The 17,762-nt window shown below is 38.2% G+C and overlaps 1 protein-coding gene across 1 annotated transcript in view; it reads right to left on the bottom strand.

Annotated features, from left to right (window-relative positions):
• Positions 1 to 5,980: 5,980 nt before the first annotated feature.
• Positions 5,981 to 17,762, bottom strand: part of pard6a (par-6 family cell polarity regulator alpha) — a 69,237-nt gene continuing 57,455 nt past the window's right edge. The window contains exon 3 of the mRNA XM_052028230.1: positions 5,981 to 9,045. Within this exon, the coding sequence (XP_051884190.1) occupies positions 8,198 to 9,045 (848 nt within the window). The 3' untranslated portion in view covers positions 5,981 to 8,197. The remainder of the gene's footprint in view (positions 9,046 to 17,762) is intronic.

The following is a 17,762-nucleotide window of genomic DNA, read 5'->3' as shown; positions in this document are numbered from 1 at the left end:
CTCAGGTTAATCATACATTTCAACATCTTTGTGCTATTTCCCATTTTCCTTGATATCCAAAAAAATCTACCCATCTCAACTTCACGAGTTAAGAAATTGGATCATGTTCCTCCTGACCTATAATGCCCGCCTGCTGCGCGCATCTTGTACACACACAATGATGGAAGTGTCTCAGCCTTCCAGGATGGAGAGCTCTAGACATTCCAAATACTTTGGGTGCAGAAATTTCTCCATAAGGGATGAGGATGGCAAATTTCTCTCCCGAAAGGGCAAACTGATGTTTTCTTGGTCACTGTTACCGATACAGTTTTATCATTGTAGTTAACTAAATTTACATTCCCAAACTGCCATGCTGGGATTTGCACTCGTGTCTCCAGATCATTAGTTTCAGACCATGGCCTGGTGAGCTAGGGACGACTGTGCTTACTGGAGGCCAGTCGGCTCAGCTGCAGGATATCGCTACGCATGATTTTCAATGACTTTATTGTAGCCAAATCACATCAACAGCCCGGGGAGCATGATTAATCAGAAAATTAACTTAACCTGCCACATAAATACAGTGGCTGAAAAAGCAGGTCAGCAACTATATCAAGTAATTTGCCATCTGACTCCCAAAGCCTTTCAACAAATGTCAAGTCACAAATGTGTTTTTGAACACTCTCCACTTGCCAGCACCTCCTAGACACACAGTAATTCATTGTTTGTTTTATGGCATTTGCCATTTTATTTTACTCTGGATCATCATTGTTTTTCTACAGTTTATTCATTCCTGATCGTTACTTTGTATTCATTCATTTCCTCATGTTACGTTTAAGGCAAGACCAAGACCAAGGGCAGGAGCTGGTACTTGAACTCTGTGATAATTCATAAAGTATTAATTGAAACAACCAGTTTTTTTTTTACCCAAACACCAAGGATTGTTTGTCCAGTTTATAGATTGGCAAGTTGGATTGGACTGTGCCCAGCCTCCTGAGACACAATGCTCACCTGTTGCTGACCTGCTCTTCCCAAGACTCCACCCCAGAACACTATGCTGGCCTTTTAACTACATCTTAAAAACAAGTAAATAAAAACACCATGAAAATTCAGGAAGTAAAATAATTCAAATACTTACCTGCACTTGTATGGGACAACAATTCTATTCAAATGAGTAAGTCGCTGGCTGTGTGCCCACCAGCTCTGGTGTGATGCTGCAAGGTACATCTGAGCTCTCCCATCGCACACGGCGATTCGAGCAACAGAGTGGGACGTTGGGTATGCTGCCACCTGACCCCTCAGTCATTTTGGGCAACCACATTTGGCTGGGCAGGCATGGAAATTTAAACCATCTGAGCAGTGAGCATCTGACATCTGGTATTTCCCTACAGAACCAATGGCTGTTAGTCAACTCAATTCAGTCCAAAATGCATTACTTATTTCTTTTGTTGTTAAACAAGATATTTAAATACTTATTTGGCCTTTATCTTACATTTTGAATGTATAAAATCTGAGTTAGCCAGAACTGAAGCAGGCCCTTCAGCCCACCAAATCAGTGCTGACTGTTAGGTACCTACTTTAATGCCATTTAATAAATGTGTTTAATTTTCAGGAAAGGATTTAGTAAAAGTACCATAAACAACACTTTGAAGTTCTGAAAAAGAGACACTGGATGGATTCTCAAGAGACTGTACCTTATTGAATCACGTTTTCTATAGATTAGTCAAAGTTTTGGCACTTTATGTAATTCACTAATTGAGAAAGACAACGAGGTCATATGTCGACCATCTAAAATGACTAATTGTGGGAAGTACATCTTTAACAGACAGATAATATTGTGAGCATTAAACCTGTGTATGGCTAGATTTCCACATACTCGAGATAATTTTAAATTATTTTGTTTGTCCAATTGAAGATTAATTGTTTATTCATTATCAATTATATTCAATGGTATGGAATGAAAAGGACCTAATCATTACATTTGTGAAACAAATTGGGCAAGCATAGTCTCCATACCCCCAACTTCATAACATACAAGATGTAAAGGCGGGGCCCACATTACAATGCTTTTAAAGATTCTTTGTGCATTGTGCCCAGTACAAACTGTTTGCTATCAGGTCACAATGATACAATGTTTCCAGTATTGCTAAATGACTGTTCTGGAGAGAAAACAATACCATCTTTGGTACACTATTTTAAAAAAAGACAGAATTGCACAAAACCCTCTTTGTCCTGTTGTTGTATCCTTGCTTGAAATACAAAGCCCTTGTAAAATGACACCAGTTTCATTCCTTAAACCCCATAGAATAAGGTGCTCCAGTATTTTAATATTTGCCTGACCAGAACCATTCCTACCCCATTCCCCACAAAATTATAGTTTTATTTGGTAAACTAAGTAAATCAAAGTATTATTTACTTTCATCTTTTCTAAAAAGAATCCTTTATCACGTGCTTAGCGCCTCCACTGTCTGGCTGCATTCATCTTTTGCAAATAAAAGTAACCCTGGGGTTTCAATAAGTTAATATTCACATTTTAATATTTCATCCCAATGTTTAATTGTGTGCTTAGAAACTAAATTAATGTAGTCACACTTTTTGGTAATATTTAAAACAAAATCTGATATCTCACCTTATTAAAAAAAAATTAGAGCCTCTTTGGCAAAACCCACAATTTAGCAATTTAGTTCTATTAACTACAAGAAGTATTACAAATTAAAGTAATTGGGGTGGTTTTTAATTTCAGCCTTTCAGAAAGTGCAGATAATTGGAATCTCCAAAGGCAAATGTGTGATGCTATGTATTAATTTGACAGGATTGCTTCCCAAATGTTTATTTTTTTTTATCTTCCCATCATTCAAGGAGACATCAAACCTCAAGTGAAAGATCTCTGCATGCAACTCCAAAATAAGGTAAAAGAGAAAAATATTCTGATGTGCACTGACATACAATTGGGTAAATTTTCATCCTGACTGTTGCACTTTCACTGAAATGAGTAGAAAATTGCAATTTTCACATCAACTGAAATAGCTAATTATAGTCATCTGTATGAAAAAATGTGTATTTTGTAACTGACAGCAGCAGATTACACTTCAAACAGGCTTCATGTGCACGATAGCACATCCACCTGACTTTTTGCTGCATGCACAGATCAGTGGTCTCTCCATCTTGAGAATCAAGAGTTTTCATTCTGGTAATACTTTGAGCATTAACAAAAATTTAAAGTGCTCCAAAGGAGAAACAGATTATAACTGATGACAAGTGGGGGAGAGGTAACCAAAAACTTCAAAGGATTCAGGACTGTTGTGTTGGGGATTGACACAATAAGGACATTTTAAATGAGATGGTGGACAGATGGTTATTAAATTTTGATAAATGGATAATTTACTTGTCTCAAAACTGTAATTGTGCTGCTTTTGCTTTTTCTGAATATTCTCTGGCACTTTATGCAGACATTAGCAAATGGTTGTTCCTGGGCAATCCATTTCCACAGATCAGAAAGCTACATATTGGTGGTAATGAACCCATTCACTGCAGAATATTCATCTTGTGATGTATTATAGCCACATTATTTCTATTGCTGGTTATGACATAGGCATATCAGTGGCAAATTTAATATTAATCTTTTCATTTTTGATAATATTCCAAGTTCCATTGATCAGTCCATGTTTTCCTTTAGTAGTATCTCTAATTAGAAAAATGATCAAAATGTTTCAGATGGTAAAAATTAGACTAAATAGCCATAGCAGAAAATCGAAATAGGTAAGTGTTGGTTTTGGATGATCATGAAGGCAAAAAGATCAGCTCCTCAAGGAGCTCCTCAGCTCCTTGAGGAAGAGGGAAGTGTCCAACTTTAAGAACCGGGGGAGGGTAAGAAAGGGGCATTTGGATTTCCACAACATGTGGAGCTATCCTTGGAGGTTCCCACGAGCATAAAATTTAAACTGGAACCACAAGGGGCATGGAACCAACAAGGACAGACAATGAGGCAAGGAGCAGAGATTTGTTTGAGTTTCAGAGTGCTTATGGTAGAAATAAAGTTTGCAGTAGAGAGAAAATTGAAAAAGACTTTTTAAACTTTCTAACAAAAAATTATGACTTGAGTTGGAGAATACCACTTCAGAAACTCTGCTTAGGAGGGCATTTGGAATTGGTAGGGATACAACTGGAGGAAATTGCACCTCAGACTAAACTTAAACAAATCAAGCAGCAAAAAAAAACCAAACTGCTGGATGTGCTCAGCAGGTCAGGTAGCATCTTTGGCAAAATCTTTCTCTAGCAGGGTGCCAACATGCTGAGTCTCTTCAGCATTGTTAGAGACTTAAAATAAAAAAAATGGTAAAATAGTAGAGGTAGTGAAGGCAGCAGCTTATAGTGAACTTACAGTGGAGGACACAAAGTATAGAAGACCATTCTATGGTGTTGGTGTTACATGACCAGGGAGAGAGAATTTTTGTATGAAGCATAAACACCATAAAGTTGTTTTGGCAATGCAAGGTTGAGGAAATATTGCTAATCAGCAGCATGTAGGTGAATGGGATACAGTGGCAGCTCTGGAGAGAATGGTGTGAAGCTGGCAAGAGAAACCAGAGATAGAGGGATATATGGTCCACCTTAAACATGAAGGACTGCAATCTTACCTTTTTAAAATCAGAAATGTAACTTGCATCACTGTGAGCATTTATTCAACAGGAAACTAGGTCAGTCAGATTACCAAACTTAACAGCTAGATCAACAAATTTTTGTTTTTTTTTGACAATGCATTAAGTTCTAGTCAGTTTCTCCAATGAGATCACAGGTTTTTCATGTCTGTACAAAGTAAGCAAAATTTTCCCACGTGAAAGAACCACAGCAGTTAATATTCAGTGTTTGGCCCCACTGACCTTGTTTTATCCCATTCTGGTCTTGCTTCCCCAAATGAAAATACATTTCTATGGAATAAAAACTACTGTAGCAGTAGGTTGGGAACCGGCAAACCTCAGTTAATCTGTTTGAGATTGGTAGCAACTTTCTTCCCTCTTTCATTGGAAAAATTGGAACTATTTTTACCAAGTGTTCTTTCATAATCTCTATTGCCGTGCCAATCTAGCCACATTGGATTGTTTGGCATTCTGTCCAATCCAGCGTTGGTATACAAATCTCATAACTTCAACATTACACTTTCACCTCTGCTTACAATGATCTTGTCTAATTCTACCACTTGAACACTTCACAGGTCCTGTCATCCAAATCCCTCAACATCAACTTATCCAAGTGTTTGCTACTTGCAAATTGTCCCATTTTCCTATTGTTCTTTGTTCTTTTTTTTAAAATGACATGAGGCCAATTGGCCTAAAATCCATGCTGGCCGTGTAATCCTTTCCCCAGTAACCTATTCTCTCACAGGTGTCCATCAACAAACCTCCCTGCCCCTGCCACCTATTCCCCACCAACATTAGGTATCATTGTAATCTACAGCAGTTAATTAATCTAGCAACCAGCACATCTTTGGGATGTGGGAGAAAACCCCAAGCATCTGGGGAGAACTGATGCAGTCACAGGAAGAACATGCAGACTCCATACTGAGCACCAGAGGTCAAAATCAAAGAATTGCTGGAACAATTGAACTGCTGCACAACCTGTAGCGTCACTATGTCACCAGTCATTGCTGGCTAGTGATACCCCAAGTACTGAATTTCTCCAATTTAAAACCTCCTTTGCATTAAATCACTGGCTTCAACTTTTAGTTCAAAACATTCTAATCCTTTCAAGGTCTTATGTCTGATGTACAGCCTTCATTACAGTACAATAATACAGGTCCATGCATCTGGGTTACTCTTTGGAACATCCTCCCCAAACTCCTGCTGCTCCATTAGTCTCCAGTCCTCAAAACTGATCTACCATCCTTGATCCTCACTCAGTAAGGTTCCACATTGTTGATCTGTGCATAGGGATTTTTTTTTAAAAACAGCACAGATAGTATAATTTGTTATGGAAAACTGATTCAAGCTTAAAGGAAACATGTTTTGGTGCATGTTAGAACTTTTATTTGAATAATCAGCATACATCTATGGAACATTCGCATTGTTCTGCAGTCTGCACTTAAGACTGCTCATCTGTTAAATAAGATAAATACAAGGTAGTTTAGGGAAGGCAGATGGAGACTAAGGATTGAGTGGGGTCAAATACAAAAAAGTAAGAAAAATACTGCCCTCATTTCATAAAAAAATTACAAAATATCCCCAGTTAGATAAAATTGCCCTCTTTACCAAACAGATTTTATGCATAACAAATCAAAAATACATACATGGTCTAAAAATAAAAATCAGCAAATTCGTACCCCACCATTGAACCCTGCTGGCTCAGAACTACCAGAGAAAATTTTTTAAATGTGGTGTGCAAGAGAAACAATGGCAATAAATGCAGTTAAAATGATGGTCAAAACAATCATTTTGTGCCTACAAGTATGTTTTTGGATGATTGCAGTTACAATTCCCAAAAGCACTTTCATGGTGGTTTTCATCCTCACTTAAGCAGCACTAAGTAGAGGAAATATTTTCAGAGATTTTGGCAGTCCTGGTGTTATTCTGAAAGAAAACAAAAGCTGTTCATTCTACAGGAAGCTAATGAAAACTGCAGAGTCATTGTGCTTCTTACTTTTTGAAGTGTGTAGGGAGGCAAATGTTGATTATTGTTGTTAATCCAGCAGCCAACAATATACAGACTCTAGATTTAAAGTAATGGATTAGGCCATGAAACTAACAGGCTGGACTATGATATCTTTTAAATCACTGTGCCTTGATTATGTGCTTTTCCAATAATCTGCATTTATTATTGAGGTCCCAGGTTACTTAGATCATCTGCAACAAGCTCCTATTTAATGCTTCTACCATTTTAAAATAATTACTAAAGCTGTAAAAATTATATTGCAATAGAGTGGAGCTGCTCTGCTGAAAGTGCTTGAAATGAATGTGGTGATAGTATTAAAGTTGTTTGGGAATTTTAGGCTTCTCCAAAAATTCAAAAATTTGTCACTACATTTAAAAATTTTAAGTGAAAAGAAAAATGAAAATTTCTTCATATTCAAGTGATCCCACAATTTAAAATGAAATAAAAACCAATTACATTCAATGCAGAAGTTCTTTAGATGACAATACTGCTAAATGTGTGCCCCAGGTTTGCCAGTGAGGAGTTTCCATTTAATGACAAGAGGTTAAAATCAGAAACTTTTGATCAACTGTTAACTTATTTATAGTGGTCTGAAGAACCTTAAATAATTCGGTCATTTTTAAATAATCCTAATTTAAAAAGTGCTTTTTGTCACCAAGTGTACACTGGGGTTTGAATATTCTTGAAAGTGGCTTATCTCAATGTTGAATAGTGCTGTGATAAAAGGAGTACCAAATGTGTGCAATACAAAAAGAATGTGTCAAGCAGCATGGTAAAAAGGGTGTGGAAGCCAGCAGAGTTTCTTAAAATTTAAGATATAGGTAGGTTAAAAGAATACTATACAGGACACCCTCATAACACCAAAAATGGGGAAAAAATATGCTTTACAGCAAGAAATCCACATTTAAAAATCGCAAAGCTCTCAAATATTCTTTTAGGGAGCAGAACAGCTACTTCACAAAAGGATTTTGCTCCACAGAAATTTCTGTCCACATTTAATCAGTTTCATAATTGTTTTCCATAGGAAAAAAGGGGACTCCTGCTCTCAAATCAGATAAATGCAAATAACGCTGAATAAGTAGTTTGTAAGTAAGTTTACATTTGTAACAATGAGGTCACTGACGCAATGGGCAGGTTCCATGATATGGAGTTATTGAACCTGCATTTTTAAAAACACTTGTATTGCAATTTCACAAGATACATTTGTCTCCAATTGCAGGTAACATCTGTTCAAATGTAACTTTGTAAAGTGATGCATTCCAGTTTTATTAAACAGGAACCAGTTCAGGAGGTTGGCTTTTGAACAGAATCTTGGGCATTTAATTGCCATTGAAAATGAAACAAAGTGAATAAGCACAGTTTCTGAAAGATCCTTCATACAAGAATGATTGTGATTTTTCTCTTGCTTTCATAAGTGTTTTCTCCTCCAAATTCACCATTTACATCAGATATTTGTGTTAATTGGATTCCAACCTCCTTAACAAGGCTCAAGTCAGAGTCAACCATGAATTGACTTGGAAATGTTATTCTGAATGCTTTACTATATTTTTTAAAAAGTGATTAAAAGGAAAATCATCTATAGTGTTATCATTGTTCCATCTTCTCGCATGTTTCCATGGCCTGAACTTATTTTGCTGGAACCATCATTGTGTGTGTTCAAAGAGTTTAAGGACCCTTTATATTTGCTTTCTTTGCTGTCTAACAGTGGGCTGTTCAGGTTGATGTTATGCTGCAGCTTTTTTGTTAGATCTCCATTGATGTAATTTGGGAACACAGTTTTTGGAATGTATGATGGCATGTCATTTTCAATTATTATATCTCCTTCATCTTCACTCTCTCCTTCTGCTGTACTGTAGTGGTTAGCATAGTGTGAGGTTGATATAACGTTATGCTGGCTGGGACTACTGTCCGTTGAAACACCAGAGCTGCCAGAGGCCCTGCTGCTGCGAATGACATTATTGCGTTGATTTGCTGGCTTCACAGTAATGATGAGGTTGTGACTGTTCGCCACCATCATGTCAGTCACTTGGTCCAGTGATTTCCCAGCGACATCAATTCCATTCACCTCTAGTATTTCATCATTTACTGCGAGCAAGCCTGTGCTCTCTGCTAAGCCGCCTCGGACAAGCCGCGAGATGAAGATTCCTGGGACCTTCTCCACTCCTTGGGGGGCTACCCGGACACTCACCCCATCACGAATATAGAATCCAAGCGGTTTGTCAGAGCCGTGTTTGTGAAGACGAACTCTGCGGTGGGTTTCTGGAAGGATGTCAACATCAATAATGGAAGAGATCTGACGGAAATCCTGAGGCATTCCAATCAAGATGTGAGGCTTTGACTTGTGATGGACAGGGCGAAGGACATGAAGACCTTTCTTCTTGCGTAGGAGAGAATTAGTTCCAAATGCTCCACAGTCTCCTTCAGCTGCAGAAAGATGAAAATACTTGGTTAGTTTTCTTAAGCAACATTTGAGCTTTCATATAAAAGGAAAGCAAGTCGAATCAAAATCATTCAGCAGTTATCCAGTCTTAGCTAGAGAGAATAAATATTTCCTCCACATTCTTAGCTAGTGCCCAGCAGTTACATAGTTAGAATGTTGCAGAGATCTATTGCTCGCCACTTGCAGCAAGGAAGGTTGTTGGTTTTACCTTGAAATTCAAGTTAATGAGTGAAGTTTAAATTTGTTATTGAATTGTAGACATATAGAGTGATTGAAAGGAGAGAATCACTTGTCACTTTGATAAATCCAATGGAGAACTGAACACCAGAAAGGGAGTGAAAGAAATTCATTTTCCAAATCTTTCTTACATTTTCAATTGACATTCCAGGATAGTCAGAAATATTTATTCTCATTGAAATGATTAAGGCAATCCAAGATGCACACCATGCCAAATACACAGAAAAATAACTTGGGAGGGTCAGTTCTCCATGGAAGATATTGACTGCATAAAATGGCACACAGGTCCATTAACATTGTCTTCTATTTCCCCCCCCCCCCCCCCCCCCCCCCCCCCCCCCCCCCAACCACCACACACAATTCCCAACCCTAGAACAATTCAAAGTACAGGAAATACTCTTATGGAATAAGCACAATTTAGATTGCACACCAAATACATAGAGGCATTAAAACATTACTCTGCCATTGCGATCACTTTTCAGCTGCTGCAGAAGCTCATTTAATGGGAATAATCATACTTCCCATAGTACATGACAGCTCATCCATTCCCTGATGCAAGACCACCCATTACGTTCTAGAAGTCCTTTGGCCATAAAAACTATTTTAACTAATTGAAGTTATTGTTAACTTCTTGTTGGTAACTTGAATGGCAAATGATTGTTGCAACTACTACTCTGCTAGACCACCTCATGCATCTTTGTGGCAAATATTGAATTATTTTATGGTCAGATTTGTTAATGCAGTAGCTGACAATTTGGATCGTAAATTAAAAAATATGTAGATGAAGAAGAAAAATTAATTTGATTTCTGTTAAGATCATAAAACCGTCTACTGCTGTTGTAAATTCCAGAATCTGAACTGGTTAGCCAACTGAAGCATGCCTTTAGATTTAACATTCCCCTCTCATATGCGGTTAGTAACATTTCATAAAGTAGCTTTTCAGCTTCATGGAAAACAATTAAAATTCATGTTACATCAGATTTAGTACTTGAAATGCACAAAGTGACCTCTTCCAGTGTTACAGCTCATTGATGACATAATAGGATATTATTTATTGACAGCACTGTAAAAAAAGATTTAAATCTCAATGAATATCTTTAGAGCAGCTCTTATTTACAGTCTTCACATCACTGTCCTTCAGGTTCATTACACTGCAGGACAGAATAACAACATGCTTCATGTATTTCATGTTAAAACATTAAAGGCCACTGCAAAATGTTGATTATTTTTCTTCCTCCCCTCAATAGAAATGAAACCAATTTTGTTGGATTACAAAGTTATATAGAAAGGATAAACATTTAACACACATACTTAGGGATAGGCTTCAGGCTTCTCATTGACCCAGAATATATATGGTACAAAAATCATTGTTCAAATTTTTAAATGCTGAATAAGTCATATCATGTCAATCATTCGCGACTCGATTTGTTCAGGTCAAAAAATTCAAATCCCACTCAAACACAAAAAACAGGTTCTCTCTCTGTACCTTATTTATTCAGCCTACAATGAAAACATTCATACAACTGAGGATTTGGTCCCCACTGATTGGATTTCTCCAGAAACATGTTATCAAGCTGTGTTATCCATCTGTGGGGTAGTGGTGCATCCTCCAGTATCCCCATATCTGCTGCAGTCAAACAATCCCCTTCTTGTGGTATCTGAGATGGTTCAGCTTCCTCAGATATAGGATACTCTCCTCCAGGACCTTGTACAGTCCAGCGGCATGGTGTATAGCGTTAACACTGCTTTCTGCACATCAGTGTGTTTCATCCAATCACCAGCTCATTTACACTGCTGTTGCAGTAGTGTGTCTGCCTATATAATAGCAATGAACAAGTGGCTTGTGGTCACCGTGCACACAAAATTCTCCCATGTGTACAGACAATGTCAAAGGATCACAGCAAACAGTTTCTCCTGTAGTGCCAGATCTTTAAATTAACAAAACAGGGCCTGCACTGCAATATTAGTTAACCATCTGAAAGCAAATAATTAACACTATTCCACCTTCCTGGTTGCCAAAGTTGTTCATGCATCTCAGACGGGGCAGAAACTTTCTCAGATATTTGATCAACTCCGACTTCTTTTGGGCTCGGGATTTTCTTCACCTGCCAGATCCACTAGAAGTTGGGCTTCTGGTGATCAAGTAACCCTCAACAGGAGACTTTTTAAGCACATCGACATTTACTTATTCACTGTCAATTGTCTCTCCATGCATCTGCTCATCAGGGTTCAACTTTTAGTCACAACCAAACTCTGCCTCTTACCTGGTTTCTCCTCCAGAGACCAATACATTATCTGTTTTGATCACTATTCCCACTAAGCACTTTAAATACAATAGCCAGTCTTTGCCAAAACTTTTCAGGTGCTGTGCCCATTTCAAAAGGCATTCTTTGCCGTTTTGAAACGTGTTCAACAGGAGCTCTTCTCGTCAAGTTCTATATACCAGAACCCATCCTTTGCATCAAGTTCTACTCAAGTCTGGCAAAGTATCTGTTGGCTTCATGGGACAGTTGTTCTAATAAGAGCACCTTGCTTCAAGACAAATTTTCAGCTTGCATAAAAACACTCAGCTTACATGTGGCACATATGAAGCTGCTGCCTCACACTGCAGACAGCCAGGTGCAATCCTGATCTTGGGTGCATCTGTGTGCATGTTCTCCCTGCAAATGCATAGGTTTTCTCCAGGTGCTACAGTTTCCTACCACATGCCAAAGATGTGCAGGTTGCTTGGTTAATTGCCCACCATAAATTGCCCTCAGTATGTAGGCAAGTAGTAGAATATGGTGGGGCGGGGGGTTGCTAGGAAGTGGATAAGAACATGGGCAGAATAAAAAGGGATGAGAATAGATGTGTGCCTGATGGTCAACACTGAGTGTGCTGAATAACCCATTTTCATGTTCAACCTCAAAATTGTTGCAATATTTGAGCCAGCAGTTTAAAATCACAGAAAACAACCCTTAAAAAAGGTAAAAGGGCAAAACTGAATGTAGCAAAGACCAACATAGGTGTCATATGTTACAGGCAAATGTTCCAATGTATTATTAAAGCAGTGATACACTATTGGAGATCCCATCTTGCAGACAAGATGTGAAACCAAGGCTTGATGTGCTCTCATTTGGCCCATGGCACTACCTTCATACCCTGACGAGTATTTATCCTTCACCCCCAGTATTGGTTGGGATGGATCATTTTGGTTTTTGTTACATTGTATGTAGAAGCTCACCATGTACAGCTAGCCATGATGCTCGCTAATGCTATCATGTGATGTGCATTCTCTGTCATCTCCAGGATTTTAAGATGACCTGAAAGCTACTGTAGTAAGGGCAGTCTTTTGTTGCCTGAAGCTTCCAAATCTCTCAAAAAGTTCAAACCAACAAGAATGGATGAAAATATTGCAGTTTCAATAGCAAGCAGGCAATCCAATCCACCTGGCACTTCCTAGACAAAGTTGTATTGTTATTCCAGTAAAAAAGTTATGATGCAATACAACCTTTGCAAAGCTGGTTTCAACTCTGATAAAATCAAAGCAAAATTAAAATTTTAGCTGATATAGTGTGTTTGAAAAGATACTGGATCAGCAAGATTTGACTTTCAATTTAAAAGACTAGTCAAGACAAACTACTTGATTAAAGAAACCTCTTTTACTGCAAAGAGGTTACAATTGTTTGCCAAGATTACATATCATAGTTTACAGTTCATTGCAACTCAAAAAGGTAGAATGATAAACCCCTTGTACACTCTGATCCATTGTACTTGTAAGGGATCTTGATAGCTATCCAAATCATTCCAGACCACTTACTTAACCTAGACACAAGATATTCTGCAGATGCTTGAATCTGGAGCAACACACACACACACACACACACAGTGCTGGAGGAACTCAACAGGTCAGGCAGCATATATGGAGGGAAATAAACAGTCAACAAACCTGGTCTTCAGATATTAAAATCTTTAAAAAAAAAAGAGAATCATGTGCACAGTAGTCTACAGTTTTTGTTGCAAGATTATAGGGATCACAACTGCAGACACACTATAAATGGGAAAATGGGGAGCAGAACAAAATGTAAAATTGTGCTCAACAGAAGTTATTAATTTGAAACTGAAGTTAGCTCTTTGCAAAATGGAGATTATTCCAGCTGAGATTGGCATTAGTACAAATGTCACACAGTAGGAATCAAAGTATTACCATGTAAATCCATTGACCATCATGTACGTAAATTTAGTGCCTTACAAAGTTGTGCCAAGCAGATGTTATTCTATGATAAAGTTTTCATAAATGAGGCTCCATTGCAAAGTTAATACTAGGAGTGCTCACAATGAGGAATGTAAAATATTTAATGTGCAGTTCAAATGCAGGTTCACATGATAAAGACTCATGTGTCCAACTTGTCTCAAGCCAACTGTAATGTACTGTTTCAAAATACATGCTTGCCCCCTCTCCACCCAAAACATTGCAATTCCCCAGGAGAGGAAAAAAGCCAGCCCCATTTGGGAAATTCTTGACTCATCAACGCTATCAAAATAAAGATGCCCAGATCAGCAAAGTTGCAAATTTCTAAATTATCTTCCTGTTTGCTCCAGTGCTAGCAAGGAGGAATTTAACCATACAAGTTGGAAGCCTATATACTCTACCAAGCTTAGAGGTTTCACTGATTTCTTAAAAGCACTACTAGATACTTTTAGGTGGGGTGAATTGGGGTGGGGGAAGGGGAGGGAGGGAGGGAAAAATGAGGTGCAAGATCAAGCACTATTTCTTCCAATAATCAATAATAATTTAAAAGCTTCTGCCCACACTAGTTTCCATTAGCCCAAGTGAAACATCTGAATGGATTGGATTGGCTGTGCTATTGACATTTTTCATTTTGAAACTGTTTCCGATGTCTATAAATACTTGGTGAGGCAAATCATACGGCATCCTGTTTTACATTGTGCATTAACTAACCCAAACCACAAATGATGGAAGCTACACAGCAGGAAAAAAAATCTTTGCAGTCAACACTAGTTAATCGCAAAGGAATTTAACTTGCCACATGAATATATAGGGAGGGAGAACTATGGTATAAGAGACACTGTTGATGTTTGTTCATCAATCCAGGTACTTTGTTGCCTAAAGCACGAAGTACCCAAGCAGTATTGCACTAAATATATGCCTGCACATGGTTCCACTGTAGCCACACTGACTTGATAGGATTGTTTCCTCAGATTAGTGGAAGACAGCAAACAGTAGTGGATGCTGATGCTACCTACAAGGAATTTAACACATAGAAGCAAGCCTGGGTAATAATTAGTAGATAAATGCACACTGAAGCACTTTGAGAACCTCTCTGTTCAGGGACTAAGATTTTTTTTATATATTTACAGCGTGGTAACAGGCCCTTTTGGCCCAACAAGTCTGCACCGCCCATTTTAAACCCCCAAATTAACCTACCCGTACGTCTTTGGAATGTGGGAGGAAACAGGAGCATCCGGAGGAAACCCACACAGACTCGGGAGAACGTACAAACTCCTTACAGACAGCGACTGGAATAGAACCCCGATTGCTGGCGCTGTAATAACGTCGCGCTAACTGCTACGCTACCGTGCCGCCATTGAGAAATTCATTGAGAAATACATGTGGATTGTTAATCAAGTACATAATTTTTTTTTCAAAAAAGTTCCCAAATCCTTACTTTCTGCATATGATCATCAAGATTGATTCAGCGAGTTTTCCCTCTCACCTCTAGAGTTTCTAATGTCCTATTCTAGATATTTGAGCATAGAAAAATCCAAGCCAAGCTGACAAATAGAAATTCTGTTTGTCTCTTTTGACACTCACCAACTTTTATCGATGCACTATAGAAAGCATCCTATCTGGATGCATCGTGGCTTGGTATGGCAACTGCTCTGCCCAGGACCGCAAGAAACTGCAGAGAGTAGTGGACACAGCCCAGCCCATCACAGAAACCAGCCTCCCCTCCATGGTCTATACTTCTCACTGCCCTGGTGAAGCAGCCAGCATCATCAAGACGCCACCCACCTGAGTCACTCTCTCTTCTCCCGTCAGGCAGAAGATACAGGAGTCTGAGGGCACAAACCACTAGGCTCAAGGACAGTTTCTATCCCACTGTTATAAGACTATTGAACGGTTCCCTGATACAATGAGATGGACTCTTGACCTCAATCTGCCTTGTTATGACTTTGCACCTTGTTGTCTATCTGCAATGCACTTCCCTGTAGCTGTGACACTTTACTCTGTATTCGGTTATTGTTTGTACCCTGTACTACCTCAATGCACTAGGTAATGAATTGATCTATACAAACTGTATGCAAGACAAGTTTATCACGGTAACTCGGTACAAAAGTGACAATAATAAACCAATACACCTTGTGTAGTTTGAGCATATAGGATACATAACCATAGGCGTCACAGTCTCAAAATAATGGATTGGCCATTAAGGAAAGTGAAGAAATTTCTTGAAGTGGTCATGAATCTTTGGAATTCTTTACCCAAGAGAACTATGGCAGTTCAGTTGCTGAGCATATTAATGTTTAAAAAGAATGGTCTTGAAGAGAATCAAGAGTTATGGGATTAGTACAGGAAAGGTGGTTATTGAGAAAATCAGCCTATTCCTGCTTTTATGATCTTTTGTTGACCAGTGCTATCTTCTAGAAAAGCCATTAAAGAGGCTGCATGCACACACTCAGATGATTGTAAAAAGGTACCTCACCCAACATTATCAAAAACATTGCTCACAATCACATTGCAATTCATGGGAGCCTGCAATGCTCAATTTGGCTGCCATATTTTCAGTATTACAAATGAGCATTAAAAGTGCTTCGGCAGCTCGAGGTTTTGGTATGACCTGATGGAGGCTGTTAGAGACAAAATACAAATGCAAGTTATTGTTTACATGGAACGAAGCAGAGATTGCCTGCTCACGGAAGATCAGCAAAGTTATTATTAATCTTGTTAATTGCCAACTTGCTAACAGCAATGTCATGGAAAATATGCTCCCATTGAGATTAGATTCAAGCTACAATTTCTTGGCAGGTTACAATGCAAATTGTCCATTGGGATCTAGCCAATACTTGAGGTTACCTTAGAAAGCATACAACTACTGTCAAGTTTAACTAATCAGGCATGTTCTACTGGGTACCTGTAGGCATGCATTTTAAGCTTAAATGGCAAAATTTAACTGTTGTAGTCAGAAGCCATCACTTCCTTGAAAACGTTGCATCCATTTGTTCCCGGTGCCCTTTAGGTATTACGTGATCAGTTGCTTTGCTTTTACTATGTTTTCCAAGTACTACATGGATTAATTTTTTCTTACAAAAACCACACCACCTCATACCATCTGAAGTTTCACAGTTACACTCCCTTCCCGCAAGCTGGTCTCATTTGAAAAAGGTCCTCACAACATGTTATGAGGATGGAACTCCAACCTGGTCAGGCGTCCTTTCAAAGAAACCACTGCTGAGTACAGACTTATATATTAGGTGCACAGAAGCAGAAGACAAAACTGTATCACAATATTTAGAAAAAAAAATCTTTAAAAGTTCCCACCTGTGATTTCAGAGTTGAACACAAAAATCTCATCTAGTTCTAATCTTAGTGCTGATAGAGTAGAAGACATACTACTTTGTCAAACATTCCAAACAATTACATTAGCAAGGCAGTTTACAATGTACAAATAAAGAGAAGTGTCTTAAATGTTGATTATGTCAGTACATCTGTAACGTAATTCCAACTTGGGAAGCAAGATTAAGGTAACATCTGAATGCAACTAAAGACAGGGCATCTCAAATGAGAAGAGATTATAAAGTTGATTCTAATATTGTAATAGATTATAATCTGGATCATGTTAAAAAAAGTTCCTCCAAAATATGGCACTCCTATGGAACACCTATTGAATTTACTTGTAGTTTTACATTCCAGGTCATCCTATTTAGATCTTTAGCTCCCTGGAATAAAATTTTTGTCCATTTCAGATGATTTGCTACAGACATGTAGCTGGTTACAGTTCAGATGGATTCAGCATAAATAAGAGCAAGGAAGACTAAAAGCAGAAATCTTATCTATATTTTTTTTATACCATACAGGCGCTCCACTGGAGTGCCATTTTGGAGAAATTTATCACAATCCATATGAAGTCAGTTTTAGATAATGGTTTACTGGAGTTGTCTGTGATCAGTTCTGAATTGGACATCAGGGAAGATTCACATCAACAGTATATTAACTTGCATTTATAAAAGGAACACGACAAGAACAATTTTAACTGATACCCAAATCATTTGGTCATTTCATTTTGAGTGATTTTTAATACTTGCCCCATGTCCCAGTGTGGTTTATACTGCTGCCCACAGAATGAACAGGTTATGGAAACACTTTTCAGGGGAACCAGCACTCTGAAAATTAGCAGCAAAGCAAGAATTGCTGAATTTTTTTCTATTGTGGGACTAAAATGACAAAGATCAAATATAGTTT

Source organism: Pristis pectinata, chromosome 13, assembly GCF_009764475.1.
Source record: "Pristis pectinata isolate sPriPec2 chromosome 13, sPriPec2.1.pri, whole genome shotgun sequence".
Taxonomy (NCBI): domain Eukaryota; kingdom Metazoa; phylum Chordata; class Chondrichthyes; order Rhinopristiformes; family Pristidae; genus Pristis; species Pristis pectinata.
Note: the sequence above shows the minus strand (reverse complement) of the source record. Positions and strands in the feature narration are given on the sequence as shown.